At 44.9% G+C, this 25,335-nt stretch overlaps 1 protein-coding gene across 1 annotated transcript in view; it reads right to left on the bottom strand.

Moving 5' to 3' along the window:
• GALNT9 (polypeptide N-acetylgalactosaminyltransferase 9) overlaps positions 1 to 25,335 on the bottom strand; it is a 249,449-nt gene that overhangs the window by 129,709 nt on the left and 94,405 nt on the right. The window contains exons 3-4 of the mRNA XM_029571589.1: positions 19,076 to 19,242; positions 16,665 to 16,839 (exon numbers count right to left, since the gene is read on the bottom strand). Coding sequence (XP_029427449.1) covers positions 16,665 to 16,839; positions 19,076 to 19,242 — 342 coding nt within the window. The remainder of the gene's footprint in view (positions 1 to 16,664; positions 16,840 to 19,075; positions 19,243 to 25,335) is intronic.

Here is a 25,335-nt window from a genome sequence, read left to right on the forward strand (position 1 = left end):
CATGCATAAAACCTTGTTTTAAGAGCGTAAATCCTTTTTCAAAATTACTTCCTAAATTTTCAGTCATCCTGATTATAAATATGCTCATTAAATCCGGTGCTTTAAAAAGGTATCACAATCTAAGCTAAGGAAGACTAGGCCAGGATCAGTACTCTGTATTACATGCAAGATATCATAGTTCACAGCATGATTTCTTAGAGTAAGAAGAATACAAATTTGGTGTTTATTCAGCTGCTCTTGATACCTCTATCCCCATAAAAAGTGACTTATCCTTTACTGGCCTTTCCAATACTATTTAGATATTTTTCACTAGTACTTCCAACGGTAGCACATACAGAGTGTTCAGTCATTATAGGCAATACTAGTCCTTTGAACATGAAGTTGACTTTTTACTAAAGTGATCTTGTTATATGGTTCATTTATCCCATTTTTCTGTGCAAATTCTCAAAACGGGTTCAAAATATTTTAAAATTTGAATACACCACATTAAATAAAAGACAAAGCTTTTGACATAATTCCACAATTATGGAACAAACCATAAGACAGACATCACAAAACCATTTCACCATTTCAGTAAGCCTTCCAGTGTGTATCTATTACTTTGTATTAATATTTAAGCAAAGTACCTGTGTCTCTTTGCGGAAATATTTTTGACACAACACAAATGGAATGAATGCATGAGTGATAAACTGCACTTTAATGAGTACAAAAGTTGTCACTTCACAGGCATCTTCTATAAATAATCATCTTGGTAGGCTGCTATGCTTGCAGGCCTTGGGTACATGCACATCTTACAGTGCATACCTATGGTATAAAAGAGACTGACTTTGAAATGGCAAATCACACTTAGACCTTGTTCAGAGTTCAGGTTTTGTGCATAGTGTTGCGTCCGTCGGTCTCAGACGGCTTCGACCTCTGTGCCTCACCTTTCTTCCTTCTCTCTCCTCAAGCCTTGGGAAGATGGCTGCTGCCGCGTCTTCATGCTGCTCTCTCCAGTGTCCCCAGACCGGCAATGGCGACAGTGTTCGCCATGATTTTCCTGAGGGCCTCCTAGGGTGCGTGTGCACACGCCACCCACGTCTTTATCCACGTCATAGTGGGAACCGCCAAGTGACGTCATCACATCCTGGTATTTAACCTGCCCTTCGTTTGCTAACAAACTGAGTTAGCAAGGATTGGATTGCTTCCGGTCTAAGCTGCTCTGCCGCTTCCCAGCTGCCGCAGAAAGCTCTCTCTGCCCTTCGGGGTATTTTCTCACTAACCTGGGTACCTGCTCCTCGGGGGCCCTCTACTCTATTTCAGGTACCTATCTTGGGATACCAGGTACTCGCTCCTCGAGGGCCTGCTCTCCCTAATCTGGTGCCTGCCACTGACAACGTCTGCCTGCCAGGACCTTCAACAATACACCTTTCTACTTCAGTGAGTACTAACCTTTTACAGTCTGTCTCACCTTCAGCTTCAGCGCTCTGTGTCTACATCCGGGACCTGTCCCTGCTACCCCACCCTGCCTATCACCTACTCGAGTGTGAGACTGGTCTCCTCTGCTGAGGACCCCTGGACTACTTCACTGGGTTACCTTCACTGCTGCCCACTCCCCGGGCAGTACCATCGAGCTGTACAATAAATACAACTTCTCTGTGTCTGCGTGTATAGAGTCTAGCCTAGTACTGCGGTTCCTCACGGGGCTCCTCCCCATGGGAGTGGCCATCACCGCAGTACCCAAGAATCCACTCCAACACCTCATAACCATAACACATAGATGGTGTTGCAATCTTCCTTTCCAGTGCTTCACTGCTCCTTTTTTAGCTAAGTTTTGTAGGGGGGGGGGGGGTGTTTCCATCCCATCTGTTTTCTGTAGGATGGTCAGAATCCCGCCAGGTCCCGTCTCATTAGCATAGAACAAGCATTTGGCATTATGAGCTAATCTGGCAGTATGGTATCCAGCTGCCTTTGCTTGTCTTGGCTTTCTCTGTGAAGCAATCAGGGATGATTGAGGAGAACTGAGACCCACATTCCATTGTTCTGTCTCCAATGCATTGTTTATTTGGGAGGGAAAAGAATGTTTTAGAAGTTGATGTGCTATATCTGCTGTTGTTAAGGCAGCGGTACCAATAGCTTATTTTTTAGACAATTCTGTGGTGCTTGGACATTAAACAAAATCATTAAAGTTCCCTTTCCTCCTGCTCATTTATATTTCAGTCTGCAGAGAAGCACATTTTTCAAGTTTTTTTGAAAGCTCCTACTTAGCAGCTCCTGCCATTAGATGTCTAAGCTGTTATGCTGATTCTTATTGGAACATGCAAGCATCATGCTGATATAGTGTATGTCAGGCATGAATAAGTGAAGACGATACTCAGGAAAGAAGAATTTCAAAAACAGGGTCTATGGCCATTACAATATAATGGCAGAGACTAACCAAATAAGCTATCCCATCTGCCCAGTCATTTCTGTCCGCACTACTAAGACTATATTCCAGCTGCAAGTCAATCATGACTGCATGTAAGAGATCTCTTTTTGTACTCAGGCAGATGAGCATACTGCATCCTCCACTTAGTTAACACCCATTACCTCTTCCTTCCCAAGTCTACCCACAAAGCTTTGTAATAATCTATGCAGCTAGAAATACAAATGTGGCTGTTGCCCCAACATCTTGCCTCCTAGGTCCCCTGCATAACGTGCCAGACAGACCTGGCTACATGAGCGCCTGCGTTTCTGCCATGACATCTGCTTGTTACTGGACTTGCAGATTGTGAGAAAGACTCCATTTGCTAGTTAATTTTGTTATTGCAGTGCAAAAATATATGGCATGACATTTATTAGGACAAAAAAAAAGAAAGGAGTTTTAGGAAGGACGTTACCAAACCGACAAGTTAATAATTTGCAAGAATTTAGTTAAATGCCAATGCCTGAACAAAGAAACTGTGATGCATCAGACTGTTCCAACATATCGCACAGGAAATGGGTAAATTAGCTAGTTGACAGATTTTATATATTTATTTATTCATATGATTTATATTTTGCCTTTCAGGCACTTCAAAGTGGATTACATTCAGTTACTGTAGATATTTACATTTTTTTTATTTACACTTTCAAATAATAGAAGGACTAGGGGGCATTCCATGAAGTTAGCAAGTAGCACATTTAAGACTAATCAGAGAAAATTATTTTTCACTCAACGCACAATTAAACTCTGGAATTTGTTGCCAGAGGATGTGGTTAGTGCAGTTAGTGTAGCTGGGTTCAAAAAAGGTTTGGATAAGTTCTTGGAGGAGAAGTCCATTAACTGCTATTAATCAAGTTTACTTAGGGGCAGATTTTCAAAGGGTTATACGCGTAACTTATGCGCATAACCCCGAAAACCTGCCCTTGTGCGCGCCAAGCCTATTTTGCATAGGCTCGGCGACACACGCAAGCCCCGGGATGCGTGTATGTCCCGGGGCTTGAAAAAGGGAGTGGGCGGGGTGGGGTGGGGCGGTCCGAGGGCGGGGTGGGGGCTGGTCTGGAGCCTCCAGGCACAGCGGCCATTTGCCGCTGTGCCCGGGATCACAGGCCGGCCAGAGGCAGGCACAACTTGAAGATTAAAGGTCAGGATAGGGGTTTAGGTAGGGCAGGGTGGCGGTGGCGGAGGGAATAAGGAAAGCCATCGGGGCTCCCCTAGGGTGCGGTGTGTGCAAGGTGCACAAATGTGCACCCCCTTGCATGTGCTGACCCCGGATTTTATTACATGTGTGTGGCGGCGCGCGCATGTTATAAAATCTACGCCCACGCATATATTTTAAAATTTGGCCTTCAGGGAATAGCCACTGCTATTAATTGTGTCAGTAGTATGGGATCTTCTTAGTGTTTGGATAATTGCCTGGTTTGGCCTCTGTTGGAAACAGGATGCTGGGCTTGATGGACCCTTGGTCTGATCCAGCATGGCAATTTGTTATGTTCTTATGTTTTAAAGGAGAGGAAAGTAACTTTCAGATGCTGTTGATCTTCCCTGCACTCTGGGCCCATTCCTTCCCCCTTTTTTTGATCTGAAAATTCAAAAGTCTGTACCCACATTTCCTCTCAGGGTCTCAAGTGCTCTGATGATACATGTTTATGGCATGGCACCCTTAGGTATGCAGGATATCTTTCAGCATGTGGAAAAGCAGAGTTGCTTACCTGTAACAGGTGTTCTCCGAGGACAGCAGGATGTAGTCCTCACACATGGGTGACATCATCAGATGAAGCTTGACAGAACTTTGATCTCAAAGAATCTAGAACTTTCAAGCATGCCCTACTGAGCATGTGCAGCTATAGTCATCACCATGCCCCCTAGACAAGAGTCCCTCATACCATAATATAGCTAATACATGGATAAACCATCTCCCAAGGGAGGCAGGTGGATTTTGTGAGGACTAACATCCTGCTGTCCTAAGAGAACACCTGTTATAGGTAAGCAACTCTGCTTTCTCTGAGGACAAGCAGGATGGTAGTCCTCACACATAAGTGAATCCCTAGCTATAGGCTGTCCGAGCAGGACAAAGTGGGAAGCCACACAGTGCAGAAGCACTATATGTCTCCCTTTTGCCTGTGAGGCAGCCAATCCACAAGGGGTCCAAGTTGGAGAAGAGTTGGGTTCTACAAAGAAAAACCATAGAAATGACAGATACAAAACCCTCATGCGTAGCAGGGGCGCCTAAGGCAGAGGAGTGATGCGAGTACGAGCAGAAGCACCTGCCGAATCACGGAATACATTTCAAGCAGGGTTTCGGATCAGTAACTCTGACACAGTAGGTCTAGAATCTCATGGGTACAGGAAAAAGCCTAGAGATGTAAACAAGAGGACTCTTGGAAGAAGAACACACAGTTTCATTCGGTATTAGAAGACAATCGAAAACCTAACTGGGGCCCAAGAACTTCCCAGAAAGAAACTGCCATCCACTGACAGCTGAAGGACAAAATGTCTCTGAAGGAGTGTGCCCATGTGTGACTGATAGGCGCAATGGGCAGAAAAGCCCGAGCAATGCTTGGAGAATAATCAGCAACAATGGCAAGGCCTGAGACAGACCCTATGTGCCGAAGCACCAGACCTAGCTGACCATGCAGGACAGAGTCAAGAGTTTCAGGGAATGAACAGCAAACCCTGAATAAGAGAGCTAGCCCGAGCAGAGAGAGAAGTGAGACTTGAAGCTCACCCACACTGCACCCAGTCAAGGGCAGGGCTATTCATTCTGTCTATAGGATCGGTCAGGTGAGCAGGAAGACACTTTGGGCAACCTAGTGAAGAGAGAAAAGCTAAGGGCAGTTTTGGCAAGAGCCTGGAGAAAATATAGGGAGAACATGGTGCGTCATTCCCTGCAGGTATACACTAAGACAGTGGTTCTCAAACTTTTTTCTGTCATGATACATTTGATGGCATACTCACCAATTAGATGGACTAGAACCTACCTCACTAAGGTAGAGACCTGCAGGTAAGAATGACTAACCATGGTGGCCCACTGAGCTCAGCAGGTCTCAAGGTGACTCCTAGATGGGAGAAAACCCTTAAGGTTCATCTGGGAGCTACTCTGGAAAGGCTCCCTTGCGAAATAGTCCTGCTGTGCCTTAGAACAACCTAAGGAGAATACTATGACTCAACCGGCTCTTGGAGTTCATGAGGAACCGAGAGCAACTGCCAGTCAGAAGCGGAGACATCCCTTCCCCGGGAACGAGGGACACCCCTTGTAGTGGTGGACAATCAGGCATCCAGAGGGAAACCCATAAGGGTCTCCCTGAACCCAGTCAAATCTCCTGAAGGGAGAGGAGTAATGGGAATCTGGGCCTCCCAATTTCCAAATCCTTACAACTCTTCAGTTTAGAGTTGTTATAATCACTGATCAATGAGGTCCAGAAGTAACCAATACATCACCAGCAGCTACCATCAGAAGGGGTAGGCCACCACAGTGATCAACGGAGGAGCCCTAGCAAAAACAGTCCAATGACCACTGCTGCTGTTCCCCAGCCCTGGCCTTCCAGGAGATACACCGATGCAAAGTATCATAGCTCCAGTTAGAGATAAACATGCCAGGGACAGAGCCTCAGGGGCTTCTCTACAATGAGGTTTGTGACACGGGAGGGGTCAAAAGACATATTCCTCTTCTGAGGGAGGAGAGGACTCACGACACTACCCTCCTGGTGTCTATTCCCCTTAGGGTTCAATCAGGAATGCAGTCCTAGGTCAATCCTGTGGCTGTGTCACACAACCTGTTGTGCTCACCACAAGGGAAACACACATACAATCACACCCATACAGTAGAAGGCAACTTAAAAAAGGAGCCCTCCAATGTAAAAACATGCTGACCAGTATGCATACACTAGCATCCACTTGCTGGAGTAGGTGGCTACACACTGCTAAAAGGCAAGTAACAGAGTGTGTGTTGAGGCCTTCCCACTAGTGCTCCCCAGTACATTGCAGTGCAGAACTGACGAGGAGGCCAAGACCATGATGTGATGATGGAAGAACCTTGGCTTGGCTGAGACCTGCACAGACAGGGAGAATACTGCCTGCAATTGCCCGAGGCGCTCGGAGTAGATGCCTTGCCATACCCAACCACACATGCTGTGCTTCACTGTCACAGTAACTCACAGTGGAGTGAACAGGAACAGTGTAACGATGATGTTCCCAGTACCAACGGGCATTCTATGACATCGACCCCCAGCACCTGAGTACGCTCCAAGAGGCGAGGCACAGCCCTTGAAACTGCACCGGGAATGACTCACCTTCATTTCCCTCATGGAACAGCAGCAGCAAAGTCCATGGCTACCGATGGTGCCCATGGAGCCCTGCGGTTACATCCCGCAGCATTCGACCACATCCACTGGTGCCCACAGTGGTGATAGTGCTCATAGGGCCCATAGCACAATCATGCTTACTGATAAAAGGTCACATCAAGGGTACCGAATGACACGGCACCCAGGAAATCAACCGCACTTGACCAAATCAGGATCAGTTCAACTATATATAGCGCCATCCCCAGCTCTACAGGCACCTGCAGACATTGACTGCCCAGCAGCACCAATAGAGCTCCCGGTGCTCGAAGGCATCGATGGACTCGCAGTACTATCAATGATGCCAGAGGTGCCTGCAGACAGAGGCTCTGCAGCCCCAACACGGCTCATCGATACCCAAAGGAACCAATGACTACCAGCGCCATCGACTGTTCCCTTTCCCCGAGGGCACTGATTTAGCAAGCATGATGGTATCTCTCGTCAGCAGCTATGGCTGATTATAGCCTTGCTAGTACACAAATCCAGGCGGGGCCTCTGATGCCCCCCGATCCCAACAGCTCAGAGCATCTGAGATCAATCGGCATCTATGGTGCCCAATAGCTGTAGCCCGTGATGAGACAGAATGGTGCTCCTCAGAGGTCCATCGGGACACTGCCAAGGAGCCCTGAGGTCACTGGACCACTCACCTGGATGTCTCTGCGTACCAGGGTGCCTTGGGTAGATGGCAACCCCAGCACTCGATCCAACCAAGGCTGAAATATCTGTCATCCAAGGGCTTCAGTGGCACTTGAGGGTGCTCAAGAGCCCTGGTGGACGATGCCTTAAGGATGACCAGGGAGCTCAATGGCGATTCCAATGCCTCATTGGTGGTGCTCGATGGCCTCCATTCCCACACCCCGATGGCACTGAATGCACCAATGGTATCAAGGTAGTTCTGCATCTTGATGGCATCAAGGCCACTCACTGTGATAGTTTCGAGGGCAGCAGCAGCATCAAGGTCACGCACCTTGACTGCATCAACGCCACATACCTCGACAGTATCGAGGGCACATGATGGAATTGAAGGCATCAATAGCACCTCGAGCACCGTGGGCATCCAGGGCACTGCAGCATCGATAGTACCAAGGGCATCAAGGACACCATGGACATTGATAGCACTGCAAGCATCGAGGGCACTGAGGTATCAATGACACCACAGGCATTGCGGCATCAATGGCGTCAACATTGAGGTTGGCCCTGATGGCATCAAGGGGAACCATGGCGCTTGATGGCAGACCTGGTCCCCAATGCTAGAGGTCAATGCCACTACTCCACCACATCGAGGCCCAATGTATCGATGACTCTGGTATATCAAGTCGATGCCTATGGCACAGAAGACCCTTATGGTATCGAGGGCAGTCACACACCTCAGTGACATCAAGGGTGTCCCAGTATCTTGACAGCATCAAGGATGACCATGGTGCTCAAATGGCAATCCTGGTCCTCGACGAGGTCCTGACAGACATCGATGCATCAGATCAATGGTGCACTAGTCATAGATGTGCACTGGAAACTGTTACTGGGCATGGCACCAAGCCATGGCAACAAGATTCTTGCCCAGGCTCCTGCTCACCCTCACTCCCAGTAAGACTGCTCTACTATGACCAACAAGCAGGAAGGGAGGCTACATTATCCATGGCTCCTGATCATTGGAGACTAGTTCCTTTGAGTGTGGGGAGGATGAGCTCTCCCCCCACAGGAACAGTATGGTCCTCGATCTCTCCACTTTCTGACCTCCATCGATGCTGATTAATCGGTGAAATGACATGGAACGCCTGCCAGTCCCCAAGTTCAGTGGCCTACACAGATCACCCACGGACTGCACTCAGTCAGCCCTGTCAGCACTGATCAAAAGGTACAAAAATAGACAGAGCAAGGAGAGGACACAGATACTAAACTGCAGGGAAGAAATAGACTCTGCCGGATTGCACAATGACTAATGCCTGCCATGCGGCTGGCAGACAGAGGAGAGAAGGAAAAGAAATAAAACTATCGTAAGGAAAGAAACAGCTGCAGCTCTAGAGAAATCACTTACAAAGACTGAGGCAGAGAGCAAAGCTGAATATCTCAAGCACACAACTCCCGCGACCTCACGACTCCGCGGAAAAAAACAGACAGAGACTCTGCCTAGGAGGCAGAGTGATGACTACAGCTGCACATGCTGAGTAAGGCATGTTTGAAAGTTCTAGATTCTTTGAGATCAAAGTTCTGTGCCGAGCTCCATTCAATGATGGCACTCAGGTGTGAGGACTATCATCCAGCTGGTCCTTGTAGAAAATGAATATATTCCCAAGCAGGTCTGATTTTCAGGATATCACAATTTAATATTCATTAGATGTTTACCCATGCCTTTGGTTAAAGTGCAAATATATCTCAGGCATATTCATTGTGAAAATACTGATAGCCAGACCGGTTTTCAGGTCTCCAGTACTAGATTTGGAAATGCCCTGTGCTAGATGTTTAAAAGTCCCTTACACTCTTGTGCCATCAAAGTTGACACCCTGCTCAATTTGGGACAGACAGCAGCATCCAGCCTCTTCCGGTGGTCTCTGGTGACCCACCAATAACAACATGGCACATAAAATTTTATAAAATACCATTCTTTCTACTGAATAAAGATAAAGATGGCAAGGCACATTGAAAACAGATGTCTTAAAGTTTGAAGGGTAAAGAGGTCGAACAGCAAGTAATAATAAAGCTCCTGATTTGAAGACAGCACCAGGGTAAGTATCCTGAAGGCAAGCAGATGGAAAGGCATAAGGAAGGATCATCAGGGTTCCAACCATCTGCACAGTGCAGATCTCCATTACTGTCACACCTCATCACAATCTTGAAACCTCTTGTGGATTGCTCTCCCACAAAAGCCTGTTAGGCACCCTGCAGTGTGTTTCAAAGTAGCAGTGCTGCATCTTCACTGAAAAGCTATAACATGTACTGTAAAGGCAAATAAGTGTGTCTGGTATAGAAAATGGGAGTCGCCAATCTAGTGCTACTCTGTTCTCTTAGGGTAGTGCTGCCAGATGGGTTTGTCTTGCACATACCATGATAGGAATGAACCTCACTCTTAAGTCAAGGTGTGCTGGTGTGATGGAGTAAGGACTCCACACATTCAGACCCAGCCTACCTCATACATGTATGAATGCATCATATATGTGCTCAGTGTCATGCTTCTCTCTAAGAGAGGGCAGAATATCAAATACATACAGATAAGTAAATAAACAAGGTACAGTAGTTAGCCTATCAAGGACACAGAGGGCATTGCTAAAGGAAAAAAGAAAATTAAATAAGTGATGTCATTGTAGTTCAAAGGCTGATGGGGAATGTCCTAAGTAACAAACCAAAAAAAGAACTATTCCAATTTCCACTCTAATAAATCATCATCCAAAAAGGAATTATTATTGGAAAATATTTCACAAAATATCGCTCCCAAAGATTATTGTCAGCAACCTTTTTGTTAAATCTATGACCGCATCATCAAGCCTGACAGCGTGCTCCCTGTATATTTAAAGCGGGGGCCGCCCGGGCTTCTAATCATCTGCGGCATTCATTTTCTATTTTTGCTGGGGTTTTTTTTAACATTTCTTATATTATTTTTTCTTTACTGGATGAACTGGACGAACATCGTCTCGCAACTTGTTTCAGTAACAGAGTTCCTTTACTGAAACAAGTTGCGAGACGATGCTCGTCCAGCTTGAAGGAATTTACTTGACAGAGAAAAGTTGAATATATACATATGGAAGAGGATCGCTGTCTTATTCAAAAGTTGGTTATGAACTGCAGCTCCTGATGAAGCAGTTTGTTCTGCGAAACTTCGGCCGTTTGTCGAGCTGTTTTGAGGCTCATAAAAGCGATGGCAATTCTTAGACATACATACACAAGGATATATAAGAAAATTGTTTTCAGAATTACTGGATAAAAAAGAAAAAATAATATAAGAAATGTTAAAAAAAAAAAAGCAGCAAAAATAGAAAATGAATGCCGCATATGATTAGAAGTCCGGGCGGCCCCCGCTTTGAATATACAGGGAGCATGCTGTCAGGCTTGATGATGCGGTCATAGATTTAACAAAAAGGTTGCTGACAATAATTTTTGGGAGCGGTATTTTGTGAACTATTTTCCAATAATATTTCCTTTTTGGAGAATGTCCTAAGTAGACAGGAATTGAGGACTGAGCTGAAGATTGGGACATGATTTGAGCAAGCACAAAAAGCTTTTGGAAACGATGAAAAGGGCAGCTGTCAGGAGGAAGGCAGAGTCTGCAAGGGGAAGGGTCTGTCTGTTGACAGAACAGCCAGAGGAGCAAGGGCTGGTCAAAGGGAGACCGGTGTGAGCTGAGAGCTGCTTCTACTCCAGGTGGGCACAGTATTACAAGAAACCTGCGAGAGCCTGGGGCTCAGGGCCTAGCTTAGAAAGCAGCAGGGTCCATCTTAAAAACAATTCTAAGTTGGTGCATAGAACTGAATGACTGCTTACACTTAGATGCCTACTGGAAGTGCATGGAGCGGGAAGGAACTTTATTATACCTGTTTAGTGACAGGGTGGAGCAAGTTCAAGATGCTGTGCTGTGCTTCCAGGGGTCGGGCAGCAATTCAAGACAAGGTGCAAGTGATGCCCCATCACAGTTGGGTACGATCTCAATCTCTTAAATGTATTGCTACGGCTCTTAATACTTGCATTGTACAAAGAGAGCTTCCTTCTGGATGAGGTGCACTTGGAAGGTCTTTTTAATCCCGCTGGTGCTGCCCAAAACAATAGGGACTATTTCTGTATCTTTTTGCCATATTTTTTCTACTTTTTGATCACATCTCTCGATGCTTCTGTCTCTCCATACCTAGTGCAGAATAGTCACTTAGTACTGCCATTTCTATTAGCATTGCTTTTCCTGCATGTTTCTCCTTTGCCACTAATTATGTAAATCACATTAAGTGAAAATAAAAAACGTTCTACCCTCACTGAGAGTGTTATGAACATGGCCTTTGGATACTGTTACGAGCGCACGGAAGTGTGGTCGTTTCTGAAACGGGTGTTGTGAGCCCTTGGGCCATGGCACTACTCAGGGAGGAGCCCCAAGACACACCGCGGGAAGTGAGCTGGTGCGAGCATGGGTAGCTAAGCAAGGCTGAACCTCTACCGGACCTGCACGCCTCAGGATGACCAACAACACAATGTTGATCAACGAACAGTCCTCCGACCATTCCTAGCCCTTTCAGACCTGCTGCTGGGTATCGGCAAAAGGCAGAAGGCTGGACAGAGGATGAGGGCAGATGAAGGCCTTGACATAGAAGACTCTAGACGAGACGAGGAACTTGGAAGTCTCTGGACGAGACAAGGAACTTGGAAGACTCTGGATGAGACGAGGAACTTGGAAGGTTCTGGACGAGATGAGGAGCTTGGAAGGTTAAGACATTGGCACTGTCTCTCAGGGTGCCCTACAAAGTCCACCATCATGGGCGGACCCAATGGGCTGGTCACGGACCACCCTGTCCCACTGCGCGCCCTATACAACCTGGAAGGCTGGTCGTGGACCACGCAGAGAGCAGGACAAGTGCAGGAAGGGAACCCAGCCAGATGAGGCTCCAATGACCGGAAACAGGAACTGGACAGAACGGAACTACTCACTGGATGGCCATCTGGAGGACTCGAGGAGCTGGAAGGTCAAGAGACTTGGAGGAACTCTGAGCGCTAGGAAGACTCAGATGAAGGCTTGAAGGAACTCTGAACACTAGGAAGACTCAGACGAGGACTTGGAACAGGCGACGAAGGAGCGGAACCTTGAAACATCAGGAACTGGAACATCAGGACATCTGGACTTGGAACAAACAATGGATGAACAGAACCTCAGAACATCAGGACATGGAACATCAGGAAGCAGCGAAGGAGCTCCATCGGAGGACAAGACCAGGGACATGAAAACACTGAACATGAAGCCACCTAAACAGAAGAAGACCACGGAGGACCTGGACCAGTCATGGAGCACAGACAACTGTGGAACCCGATCCGAAGGCACTGGATGAAGGCAGGCAGGGCCCTTATAAAGAGCTGAAGCAGGAAATGAAGACCAGCTGGATTCTGGGGGGGCCAAGAGCACTTCCTGCTACTGGCCCTTTAAATACTCTGAAAAGGCGTGCGCCGGCGCCTAAGAAGGCCAGAAGAGGAGCAGGACTTCGGACAGCGGCGCCCAGCCGCGTAAGAAAGAACAGGCATCGGAAGTGGTCTCCAGGCCGCAAGGAGGGCCCATTGAAGACGGCGGAGGAGCAGGCGCCGACAGGGACAGCCTCCCTGCCGAGCAAGGACCCTGGCATTGGCTCCCTGCCATTAAGGAGGAAACAGGCATCAGAAGCGGCCTCCAGGCCGCAGGAAGACATCGGGACGGCAGCGGCTTCCCCTGCTGCTCGAAGAGGATCTCGGCGGCGGCACCATGCCGCAAGAACGGTGCTTTGGTGGTGGCACAGGCCACAATGAAGATGGCGTTGGGCGCGACAGCAACACTGGCGGTCAGGCCGCGGGAGCGGCAGTCTCAGCGGCTCCCTGCTGCGGAAAAGCAACACGGCGGTCAGTAAATTGAGGGGCCTGCTCGCGGAGAGTAGCTCCGCGGGCAGGAATCATAACAGAGAGAAGGCATCTTTTCTGTTTAGACATAGGGTTGTAGTACTAATTCCCAAAGCTTATCTTAAATATTACAGTGCGTTTTGACAAATAAGGATCAAACTAATCAAAAATAAATAGCAAGGCACAATTACTATTGAGCAAGGGTTGTAAGAAAAATTAGTTTTAAGTCTTTTTACCAAAATGACATGTGAAGAAGGCAGAGGAATCCATTCCAAAATAATGGAACAGTATGTCCTAAAGTGTTAGACACCACCTGCAGGTATAGTTCTCAACCAGTCCCGAAGTCCAGCCCAACAGGTCTGATTTCAGACTATCCAGACTGAATATACCCAGGGAGAAGTTCAAATATATCTCAGGGATATTCCCTGTTGACATCCTGAAAACCAGACCTGTTGGATGAAACCCAAGGACTGGGTTGGGAACCACTGAAGGAGGATGAATTATTGTCGAGCTATAAAGTGATGTGCACTTCTGAACCTCTGAATAGAGATGAGGCGGTGCAAGGTTATGGAAAGAGTGACATAGAATAATACATATTTGAAACTGAGCACAACTAGATGTAGGCAGCAAGTGCAAATCCTTCAAAGAGAAACATGTGTCAGAACAGATTTTGCATCAAAGGCAGGCAGCAAAAATAAAATGGAATCTGTAAAGTAGAAAAATTCTTTAGAAATGAATTTGAAAGGATTTGATTGATGACTGCTAGTGTCTCTCTCCTTTCACCTCCTCTCCATCCCATCAAACCTTAGCCAGCTACGGGCTGCTTTAGAAAAAAAAATACAACAGTTTAATAAAACAAAGAATGCCCAAGTTCTTTTCAGCTCTCTTTCTTATTCTTTGGAAAGCTGACATGCTTTGGGATTTTTTCTTTTCTTTTCACAAAACTTATTAGAGACTGATTCAGAAGATAAATATTTTTTACATAGGAAAAACATGCAATTTGGGAATAAGGCCCTTAGGAGAATATGCGAAGGCAATTTTAAAAAGCCCATTTACGCACATAAGGTCCATTTACATGAGTAAAACCATTTGAAAACTCAGCCCTATGGAATGAATTTTCAAAGGAGTTACATGCGTAAAAGTAGCAATTTTCAAAAGCTTTATTTACATATTGTAAAACCTTTTGAAATTTACCTCCTTACGTTTTCTAGTTATTATTGTGAAGATTAACAAGGTGCAAAAAATTCAAGATGGACTGGAGCCATGAATCTTTCTACCTTGTTTGAGGCAAAAAAAGTTCTGGATTTTCCTCTAGATTCACTGGGGAGAGTCAGTTAAATCTTATAATTTGTCCAGATTTGCTGAATTATCAGAATCTGTATTGAACATTACAGCTGCAGAGCCCTTTGAACTGGGTAAGTCTATTCAAACTCCACTGCACTTTTGCAACCAGACGGTTCACCTTGGACTAATTTTTTTCATAAGTTTTCTGAATGAATTTGATGAATCTTTTAACTTGTTGTTTTTCTGTGAAATGCTGCATATTTGGATTGAATGTGGATTCTAGATTCAATTGCTTAATTTTCCAAATCCAGGCTCAAGGCGAGGTGCAATCGGGTGCAGTAGTTAGGGCCTGATTTACTAAAGCTTTTTTCCCCAATGTGTCCATAGGAAAAAGCTTAGTAAAGTTGGTTCTAACTTTGTACCTGTCTCGAGAAAAGATCTGCAAGTCATTTCGAGGTCCATATTCAGCTGCTGTGGGGCTCGGCAAGTTAGCCAGATAAACATATCTAGATATTTAATGGCATGGCCGCGCCACTGAATATATCCAGTTACCCTAAAATTAGCCGGTTAAGTCTATCTGGCTAACTTTAGGACAGGTCTATAGGATGAGCAGTCTTAGCCAGATAAGACTGAATATCAGCGTTAGCCGGACAAGTTAGCTGGCCAGATCACCTTCTCCCAATAACGCCCCCAGAATACTCCTAACTTATAAGCCAAATTTTAGCTGGATAATAAGTTATCTGGTGAGAATTTAGCCAAATACATGCCCAAATATCAATTTAACCGGATAACTTCCGAGTTATCTGGCTTAAATGCTTCTGAATATGGGCCTCTTAATTGCTGACAAGGCTAGCATTGGAGACCTGCTTCCCCCATTTCATTTTATTTTGTTTTTGCAATGAAATGAAAGATGAAACAAAATTCCATTTGTTTGGCTTTGTTTTGGAAAAAAAAAAAAAAAAGTTGTCTGGGCCCCTGGCCCCACCTCCTGTGCCCTTTCCCCCGATGCCCCCAGCCTCTTCCCGGAACTTCATACCTCATGAAGTCTTTAAAATCTGTCTAAATCTTCACCGGGCAGGGGCGCTCCCAGTCACCCCTGCCCTGCCATTGCCACCGCCGCTATTTCAAATGGCGCCATTATTGCTTTCTTCCAGGGGCAGGCAATTCCGCTCCTTGAATGCCACCAACAGGCCTGGCTTTCAGGACCTGCAGTGAGTCAATGTGCAGGAGACAGATTTGCATACTGTGGAGGAAGGGCATGCAAATCTATCTCAGGCATATTCACCGTGGATGTCCTGAAAACCAGGACCTGCCGGCGGTACGCGAGGACCAGAGCTGCCTACCCTTGCTTTACTCCATACAAAATGCTGTTATAGCCTGAGTCTGGCAAGGGCCATTTTGTACGGAAGAAAGTAATAACAGTGCCAGCCTCAGTCTGCTGGCGCCATCTGAAAGAGTGGCAATGCCGGAGCAGGAATGACAAGAGGATCGCTCCTGCCTCATGAATATTTAAACATAGTTTAAAGATGTTCTGGGGTAGGAAAGTCCGGGGAGATTAGTTGCATTGGGGAAGGGCACAGGAGGGGTTTTAAATTTGTATTTTTCATTTCTTTAATTTGTTTAGTTTTTTTGTTTGCTTTTTTTTCATTGCAAATAACTGAAACAAACAAAACAACGATACAAACCCCCCAAAACAAACAAAAAAATGTCTGTGCATACCCCCAGCTGCTATGAAGTGGAGCTGGAGCTCCGCTGAGATAGAGCATGTGGTCCTCGAGCTCATTTTAAAATCATCTGAATGCATATTGACAATTGATGAGTCCTCTTTTCTGTAATGTACTTTTAAAAAAAATATTTTACTAATAAACAGAGTTACATACAAGAGCATTTGGAGACCAAGAGTCCCTGGAGCTTTTATCACCCCAGCAAGAGAAATACCAGCCTCCCAGGCCATGCTGTCACATGGGATTGTTTGAAAAAGTGTGTGGATGGCCACTGCATTGCTCCTTTAGGTTACAATGGAGAAATAGCAGGCATGCAGGAAGTCTTACCAGCCAGTGTTGAATTCCACATGAGCATCGAAGAAGCCAACAACTGAAGCCGTCGCTGCTTTCCAACCCTGTATCCTGGCCCGGATCAGCCCTTCCCTCTTGGTATTGCGCACAACTTTCACGAGACCCGGGTACCGTTTGTTAATATACTGGTCCAAATTAAATTTCAGCTCAACTAAAATTAAAACAAATTCGCAAATGTAGATTAGAATTACAATCTTGGTGGAAGGTGGTGCTCAAAAATGCTACTTTTTTGAATGCCCTCTTTGCACCATGAGTTTTGTTTCTAGGTCAATAATGAAACATCGTTAAACCAGTGATTATGTTCAAAACATCAGTAAGAATATTTCCACAGGTTAGAACAGTGATGGCGAACTCCAGTCCTCGAGTGCCACAAACAAGCCAGGTTTTCAGCATATCCACAATGAATATGCATGAGATAGATGTGCATATAATGGAGGCAGGGCATGCAAATCTTTCTCATGCAGATTCATTGTGGATATCCTGAAAATCTAGTCTGTTAGTGGCATTCAAGGACTGGAGTCCACCATCACTGGGTAAGATCAATACTTTTAGTAATCTGACAACCAATGAAAAGCAAATCTTTCCATGGAACATTTCCATAATTCAGAAATAAGGGCCAACAGGAATAGGTATACTCGATGAGCTTGCCGGAAAGGTAATGATGTGTAGATGTCCGACTCAGAGGTTGTTATTGCTGAATAAACCATCAGTTAAAAGCAATAACAAAAATTCACCACCTAGATTCTTTTGGCTAAAAAGGGTTGCCATGGTAATTACTAATTTGCTTACAAGTGGTATAAAGGAAAGAGAAGAATTCCCATAGAAGAATTCTATTGGGGGCACAGAAGGGATGATTGTAGGCATCTCTCAGATTCACCTACCATAAATTCATAACAGATATCGGAACAATCAATAAAACCTCTTAATTGAATCACAAAATTATCAAAAGCAATAAGCTGTCATCCATAATTAAAAAGAAAACCTATTACAGGATAGACATTTGGCTACTATGCAAGGGGTGGGGGGTTTCATATTGGTATTTTAGGTAATTACTGTTCAGAAAAGTAATGTAATTAGAAATAATTAAACTTCTTTTGATTTACAAGATAATTTAGCAAAAAAAAAAAAAAGATGTTAGAGATTGTCTGGGATGAAAAGCAGATGTGAGCATTTAGTGAAGCCGTTGATACTGAATAATATAAGTGCTGCAGAGCTCCGGGGGCCATAACTGGCCCTAGGAAAAAAAAAAAGTTCACTCTTTAAGAAGTGAGACCTTTTATTGGCTCCTCATACGTAGATTTAAAGTTATCCGGTGGCTGTGTGGCCGGATAATGTGCTGCTTATCCAGGTATCTTTCAAAGATATATGGGTAAGCACTGCAGTGCTTTGAAAATAAAATGAAGGGAAGGGATCTGTGGCCCGACCCCCTCCTTCCCCTACCACATTTCATTAGAGGCCCTGCTCAGGCCGTGCACCCTCCATCCCCCCCACATCCTCTGCTAAATCGTAAAATTGCTTTGGGGGTCCGCAGATCTTGGCCCCTCCCACCCCCCCGTTCTTTTTTAAAACGTTTTCCCAGCCCACACCCAGCTCCCACCCACCTATTCAGCATTATATTAGTGGGCCAGCGAGATATCCCCCCTCCCATTCCCCCTCCCTCGACACCCACAAAACTGCCGCTGGGAGCAAAGTACAATAGATCCTCGCTCCTAGCGTTTCCATCCCAGCTTCTGACAGGAGCTGCACTGGAAACGTAAGTTAGCCATAGTGTCCTATGCCATCATATTGCTTGTTTCTATGGGCATTCACAACTTCAGGGAGATTTTTCTCCTATTTTTATAGCCTCATCCCACTTTAGCCTAGCCATTATAGTTATGGCTCTTTGCCAGGGGCAACAACCTACAGCTCCCTCTGGAACGTGACTAACATGGCCCCTAAACGTTGCTGTTGCATAATTGCCGAGACCCTCTTCCTTGCTCCCCTCCGGGACCGTGAACAGTATCCCCAGCCCCTGCCTGTGACTTGAACTCTGGTGTTTCATACGGCACTGCACATTTTCCACTGAGCAAGCCATAAAAATGCACGTTTTATTAAACGCAGCAATGCATATAGAACATCCATAAAATCTCTGGTCTCAGAACTCTTCACTCAGAGAACGGGAATTTAACTTGGACACTATTGCCATTTTGCCAGTGCTACTTAAACTTCAGTAACTGGGACACAATTAGAAAACAATGCCTCTAGACGTGTGCTGTAATAACGTGCTTCCCATGCTTAACAATCCAACACTGATGGCTAGGCTTTCCAACTTATCCACAAGCAAACAAAGGAACACTTGCATCAATACCCCCATCAAGACCTTCACTAGAAGATATCGTGTCTCTTACCATTATCACTGTTATCATCCACGAGGATAATCTCCTTGAGTAGATGGGAAGGTGTATGGTTGACAACGCTATGTACTGAGCGCAGAATGACAGACAGAGCCTCGTTCACAAAAATAAAGACCACGGCCAGCTGTGGGAGGTCATCAGGATAGTTCATCTGTTTGCACCTGGAACACAAATAAAGGAGGCATCCAAATTCCAGCAACTGCAAATAATTCCCTAGAGAGATGAAATCAAGTGCTACACTGTTAACACCATAGCACGCAAGTAAGTACACAGTTCTTCTTACGATATTCAGGGGCTGGAAATAACAAGAGGCTAAAATTCCATCTTTTGACTCCTTGCTTTTAGGAGGATCTAATTTAGTTGGAAATACATTCTTTATTCCTGAACATTATTCCCTGAGTGTAGATGACTCCATTTCCTTTTACCGAGCACGCAAGCCTTTTATGTCATAAGATAAGTATTTTATTCTAGACCACGCAGGGAGAGTTGGAAAATGCTACACTGATTCTCTATACAGACCGAAACAATTTTGCCTCACCGATGAAAACATTCAATCAACCTGAGAAACACAGCATTAGATTAGAATGGCACTATTCAAACAAAGGTTTGCTTAAGGAGCTGTCTTTCAGCAAACTTGATGATCTGCCGAAATGTTTCAGGTTTTTACAAAGACCAAGAGTCATGCGGAAAACAAGAAAGGACCCAATTCATCCAATGCAGCTGGTTCTGCACATGTTAATTTAAAGGATTTGTTCAATGGCTCGGTATGGAAAAAAAGTTTCAATATGGCCTATTTGTAGGTATAATTATTGCCACATTTACCCACTTTCCACTGGGCTTGTAAAATGGTACATACAGAACTTTAGATCCCGTCTCCGGTACTGGCTGGGACGGCTCACTAGTATGCTTTCATAAAAAAGTCAAGCTGAATTAGCTGTTCCATAGATGAAGGAGGAATCAATAAGCAGCACGGGTTTCTGCAGCGCTCTCAAAATCCAAGCTAAGTCTAAGTCCTGGTAATCAATAACATTCAAAGTATGACCTGTGTAAGCCTTTTGAAATAATACAACAGAAAAATGAATTCTGACTCCATTTGCCATGCAAGTGACATTTCAGTCTCATAATAGGCCAATACCATTATTAGACTAAGACGTTACTTGCTTGATAAACATGATAAAACTAACGTTTTCTACTAGATGATTTCAAATGGAGTGCCCAAGGTATTTTTCAGATATTATTGGTTACATTTAACATTTCCTGAGAGCACCTGAATTGCTTAATACTACATTTTCGGTATGCAGGTTTTATCTCACGTTTGGTAAGACAAAGACCTAGCCCCTGGTGCCTGTCCCACCAGGTCTTGGTTATAGTTAAGCAAGTCAACAACTCAAGTCTAAGTCAGCTTCAGTCCTGTGTATGATTTATGTTTCATAGACTGCATCAAATTTTGGAACAAACTGAAATTTAATAAATATTTCTTTCAGTACCATGGAAACGGTCTTAAAAATAATTATCTACACGCTCTCACTCTCAGAGCTCAACACGTATAAATAGCACAGCAACTACCAAGCTTCATATCCCCAAAACTCTTCATGACACTCACATGAAATGTCCTTCTCAATGCTTGCTAACTTCGTGACCACTTATCCCATCACTTCAGAATAATGGCTGCTCCGATTCTTTCCACCATTAGTGGCTTTGAGGGCTGGCTACTGGGCAAGTGTTTGCAAATCTACAACCATGATTACTGCCAATTTAAGGATCCAGGGAAAAGAAAGCCTATGAGTAATTCCCACTTACTGTATTCTGACCTACTTTCTGTGGGGCTGAGAGTACTTGTGATTGATTACTGAAGCTTAGGTGTCCTATATGGCTAATTTTATTTGCTTTGCTAGTCCAGTGAATCACAAAAAAGATTGCTTTCTATAGCTTCCATAGCAGAGATGTGTTAGCCCTGTCTATAAGTAGCTTGGTTATTTAAGCATGCTTTTCCTGCAAAAGAGCTCCTTTTTTTTAATTTTTGTTTTAATTTTGATACAAGGAAATGTGTTGGAAATGCTGCTGGAAACAAGAGAAACCCGTAGTGCCAGGAGCAGGAGAATATCTGGCTAGTGTAAAAGGAAACAAGGAATCGAGAAATCAGAAAGAAAGGTACAAAAAAGTATACAATGAAAGGTCCTGGGGGATGTATTATTCTAGGATCCTAGACACTCAGAATAAGCCAGAAATCTTGTGTATCAGGGGACCAGAGTGCAGAGGTCCCATCTTCTTTATGCTTCGTCTTTCAATTTCCCCCTCAGGCTCTGAATATTTGGCTCACGGGTCTGCTATCACCATTTTTATTATCCCATTTGGGCAGCACCGTGTTGAGATGTTGCATTATGCCCAAAGAAATTGCCTGGTCATATTGAAAATAACCTCTTGTAATTAGAAAATGTTAATATGCTCCTCCTCCTCCTCCTCCGTCATTCTGACCTGACATATTTTAATGTTTCACACTATGCCCATTTAGGGGTGCTTAATATTTTTCTTGATGTACTCTTTACTAGGGATGTGAATCGTTTTTCAACGATTAAAATTATCGTCCAATAATGTTTATATCGTCTTAAATCGTTATAGAACACGATACAATAGAAATTCTAACGATTTATCGTTAAAAATCGTTAAATCGTGTTAGTGCGCACTAACTCGAGTTAGTGCGCACTAACTCCCCGTTAGTGCGCACTAACTCGATTTAGTGCGCACTAACTGAAAATGATACAAATAAACACTTTCCAGGTCACTGAAAGTCAGTTAGGAATGAATATGTGTTCCTATTGGCTGGCTGCCCTCTTATCTATTGATGTTACCAAGGTTACCACTGAGGTGATGGTTGGGGGGATGGGAAATGGAACTGGAAACTAACGAACACCAACAGAAAATGAAACAAAGTGTTCACACTTCCCAGGTCAGTAAAGGTCACTTAGGAATGAATATGTATGTATGTATTCCTATTGGCTGGCTGTGCTCTTATCTATTGATGTTACCAAGGCTAATACTGAGGTAATGGTTGGGGGGATGTGAAATGGAAACAGTTGGAAGCTTGACAAAAAAAGTAATGTAATGATCAGCACTCACGTGACTAGAACTTGTTTGTTTATTATTTTTGTTAGCAGGCACCTGAAATGCTAGTGCATGTTGAATTTGCCAATCACTGTGCATTTTAGAAAGGTGGTCCTGGCTGGAACTGTACACAGTTCAAATATATGTAATTGATTGTTGGTAAGTGTATTTTTTAAGTAGCCACACTGGCACAAGTATGTTTACTTTTCCTCCTACTTAACTCACTAGCTCAGCTTTGTAAGAAGGGCTTCTCTGCTTGTGTGTTGTTTTTGTTTGGTGTGAGGAGAGCAGAAACATCAGATCTTTATTCAATCTACTACAGTCATCTCTTACAGTGCCCTATCCCTATTAATACCAGGAGTGTTGTGATCTTCCTGCACACAGTGCCCTAACCCTGATACCAGTCTGAGACAGCTCCCTCCCTGCATTACTAGTGAGAGGCTGGCTTCACAGACAGGGGGGAGCTGCCTGACCCTCACTCCTGACTTCCCCCATGTCCCAGCTAGTGAATGGTGTGTGGGTGAGGGGGGGGGAGGATGGTGAAGTCTGAGACAGCTCCCTCCCTGCATTACTAGTGAGAGGCTGGCTTCACAGACAGGGGGGAGCTGCCTGACCCTCACTCCTGACTTCCCCCATGTCCCAGCTAGTGAATGGTGTGTGGGTGAGGGGGGGGGGGGGGAGGATGGTGAAGTCTGAGACAGCTCCCTCCCTGCATTACTAGTGAGAGGCTGGCTTCACAGACAGGGGGGAGCTGCCTGACCCTCACTCCTGACTTCCCCCATGTCCCAGCTAGTGAATGGTGTGTGGGTGAGGGGGGGGGAGGATGGTGAAGTCTGAGACAGCTCCCTCCCTGCATTACTAGTGAGAGGCTGGCTTCACAGACAGGGGGGAGCTGCCTGACCCTCACTCCTCCGGGGTATTGTGATCTTCCTGCACACAGTGCCCTATCCCTGATACCAGGGGTGTTGTGATCTTCCTGCATGCAGTGCCCTATCCCTATTAATACCAGGAGTGTTGTGATCTTCCTGCATGCAGTGCCCTATCCCTATTAATACCAGGAGTGTTGTGATCTTCCTGCATGCAGTGCCCTATCCCTGATACCGGGATGTGTGCAAGAAGATCACAACACCCCCGGTATCAGGAATAGGGCACTGTGTGCAGGAAGATCACAACACCCCCAGTATCAGGAATAGGGCACTGTGTGCAGGAAGATCACAACACTCCTGGTATTAATAGGGATAGGGCACTGTGTGCAGGAAGATCACAATACCCCTGGTATCAGGGTTAGGGCACAAGTTCTAGTCACATTGACTGATCACATTACTTGTTTTGTCAAGCTACCAACTGTTTCCATTTCCCATCCCCCATATACTGTCAGTAGGAAACTTGGTAACATGAATAAATAAGAGGGCAGCCAATAGGAATACATATTCATTCCTAAACTGACCTTAACTGACCTGAAAAGTGTCAAATTGTATCATTTTCAGTTAGTGCGCACTAACTCCCAGTTAGTGCGCACTAACTCCCGTTAGTGCGCACTAATCGGAAAAAACGATTTTTAACGATTTTTTAACTAAAAAATCGTGCCTAAGACGATTTTCTTGCCCTGCCACACGATTTCTATCGTTAAGACGATATGGAAAACGATTCACATCCCTACTCTTTACCTATTGTCTCCCCATACCATTATCACTGATGTACACCTTGACTACTGCAAAACCCCTCCATGTTATAACCTGCTCTGAACTCTTCTGCTGGAAGAGCATGAAATGAATGATGGTATTTTATTTTCATGAGTTATAACTGCTCTATGGTGCTTTTAACCAGGAGTCTTATTTGTACTAAACCAACATTTTAAACTGTCTAAAATAAACTAAGGGAGATGAGTTTGGTGCATTCTCATCTCATGGGCTGCATCTTTGTCATCTGATGTTCTGTTTGATTTATTTTGATTAGAACAAGTATCAGCCAGGCTGGAGAACCGTTCCTCTATACTGCACTCCTAGGCTTTGTGAATTATGTTCCTCCATCCCAGCTCAAGCAAGATCAGAAAGAACACAATTTTCCTTACAGAATGTTTTTTTACTATTTCCATCCTCATGTAGTTTTAAAATCCTATTTCCGTTTTGAAAATAATAAAACCTGCAAATAAACTCAAGGTTCCCCAAAACAATCTTAGGTGACGGCATCACTGTGTTCTTGAGTACTTCAGATCCCAGTTTGCTACCTTATGACAGAATGAACATGCAACATTAACATCATGTGGACCTTTTAGTCAGCTCTGGGATTTACACGCGTAACCTGTCTTATGCGCGCTGGGCCTATTTTTAAAAGGCCCAGCGACGCGCATGTTATAAAATTGGGGGTTGGCGTGCACAAGAGGGTGCACAATTATTCATCTTGCGCGCGCCGAGCCATGCTGCCTTCTCCCGTTCCCTCTCCCTAACCTGACCTTCCCACCCCTTGCCCAAACCTTTCCTAACCCCTAGCCCTACTCTAATGCCCCCCAAAATTTTTAATTTACCTTTTGCGCCTGCCTCTGGGCAGGTGCAAGTTGCGTGCGCCGGCCAACTGCAGGCGCATGATCCCAAGCACAGCAGTAAATGGACACTGTGCCTGGAGCCTCTGACCCCGCCCCTGACCCACCCTGCTCACTTCCCGCCCCTTTGGAAAAGTCCCGGGACTTACACGCATCACAGGGCTTTACGCACGTCGCCGGGCCTTTTGAAAATAGGCCCGGCTTGCTTAACCTTTTTAAAATCCAGCCCTTTATTTCTTTCATTGTCAAACTGAAGAACACATCGCATCAAAGTATTTTCAAGAGTTTCTATAGATTTATATATTCAGAGTGCATTTTCCATGACTGCACTGGATTTGTTCACCAGACGTCTACCTTTTCTGCCAGAATCCTTCAATAACTTTATTATGCACCATGGTTGTCAGTGCTAAATCAATTCTACGCATAAAAAGTCTTCCTAGTTTTAACCAATGCTTCATTTCTGGTTCCATGGCAAATATTTTTGAATGCCGGGCAAAAAGTGGAGAAATATAGCAACACACATCACTTATCAACAAGGCAACAATTGCGTTGCAAGAAAACTTCCAGATCTATCCTTAAAGAGTTCACAAATCCCATGCAGTTGTTTATTCAA

The sequence above is a fragment of the Rhinatrema bivittatum genome, chromosome 11, assembly GCF_901001135.1.
Source record: "Rhinatrema bivittatum chromosome 11, aRhiBiv1.1, whole genome shotgun sequence".
NCBI lineage: Eukaryota > Metazoa > Chordata > Amphibia > Gymnophiona > Rhinatrematidae > Rhinatrema > Rhinatrema bivittatum.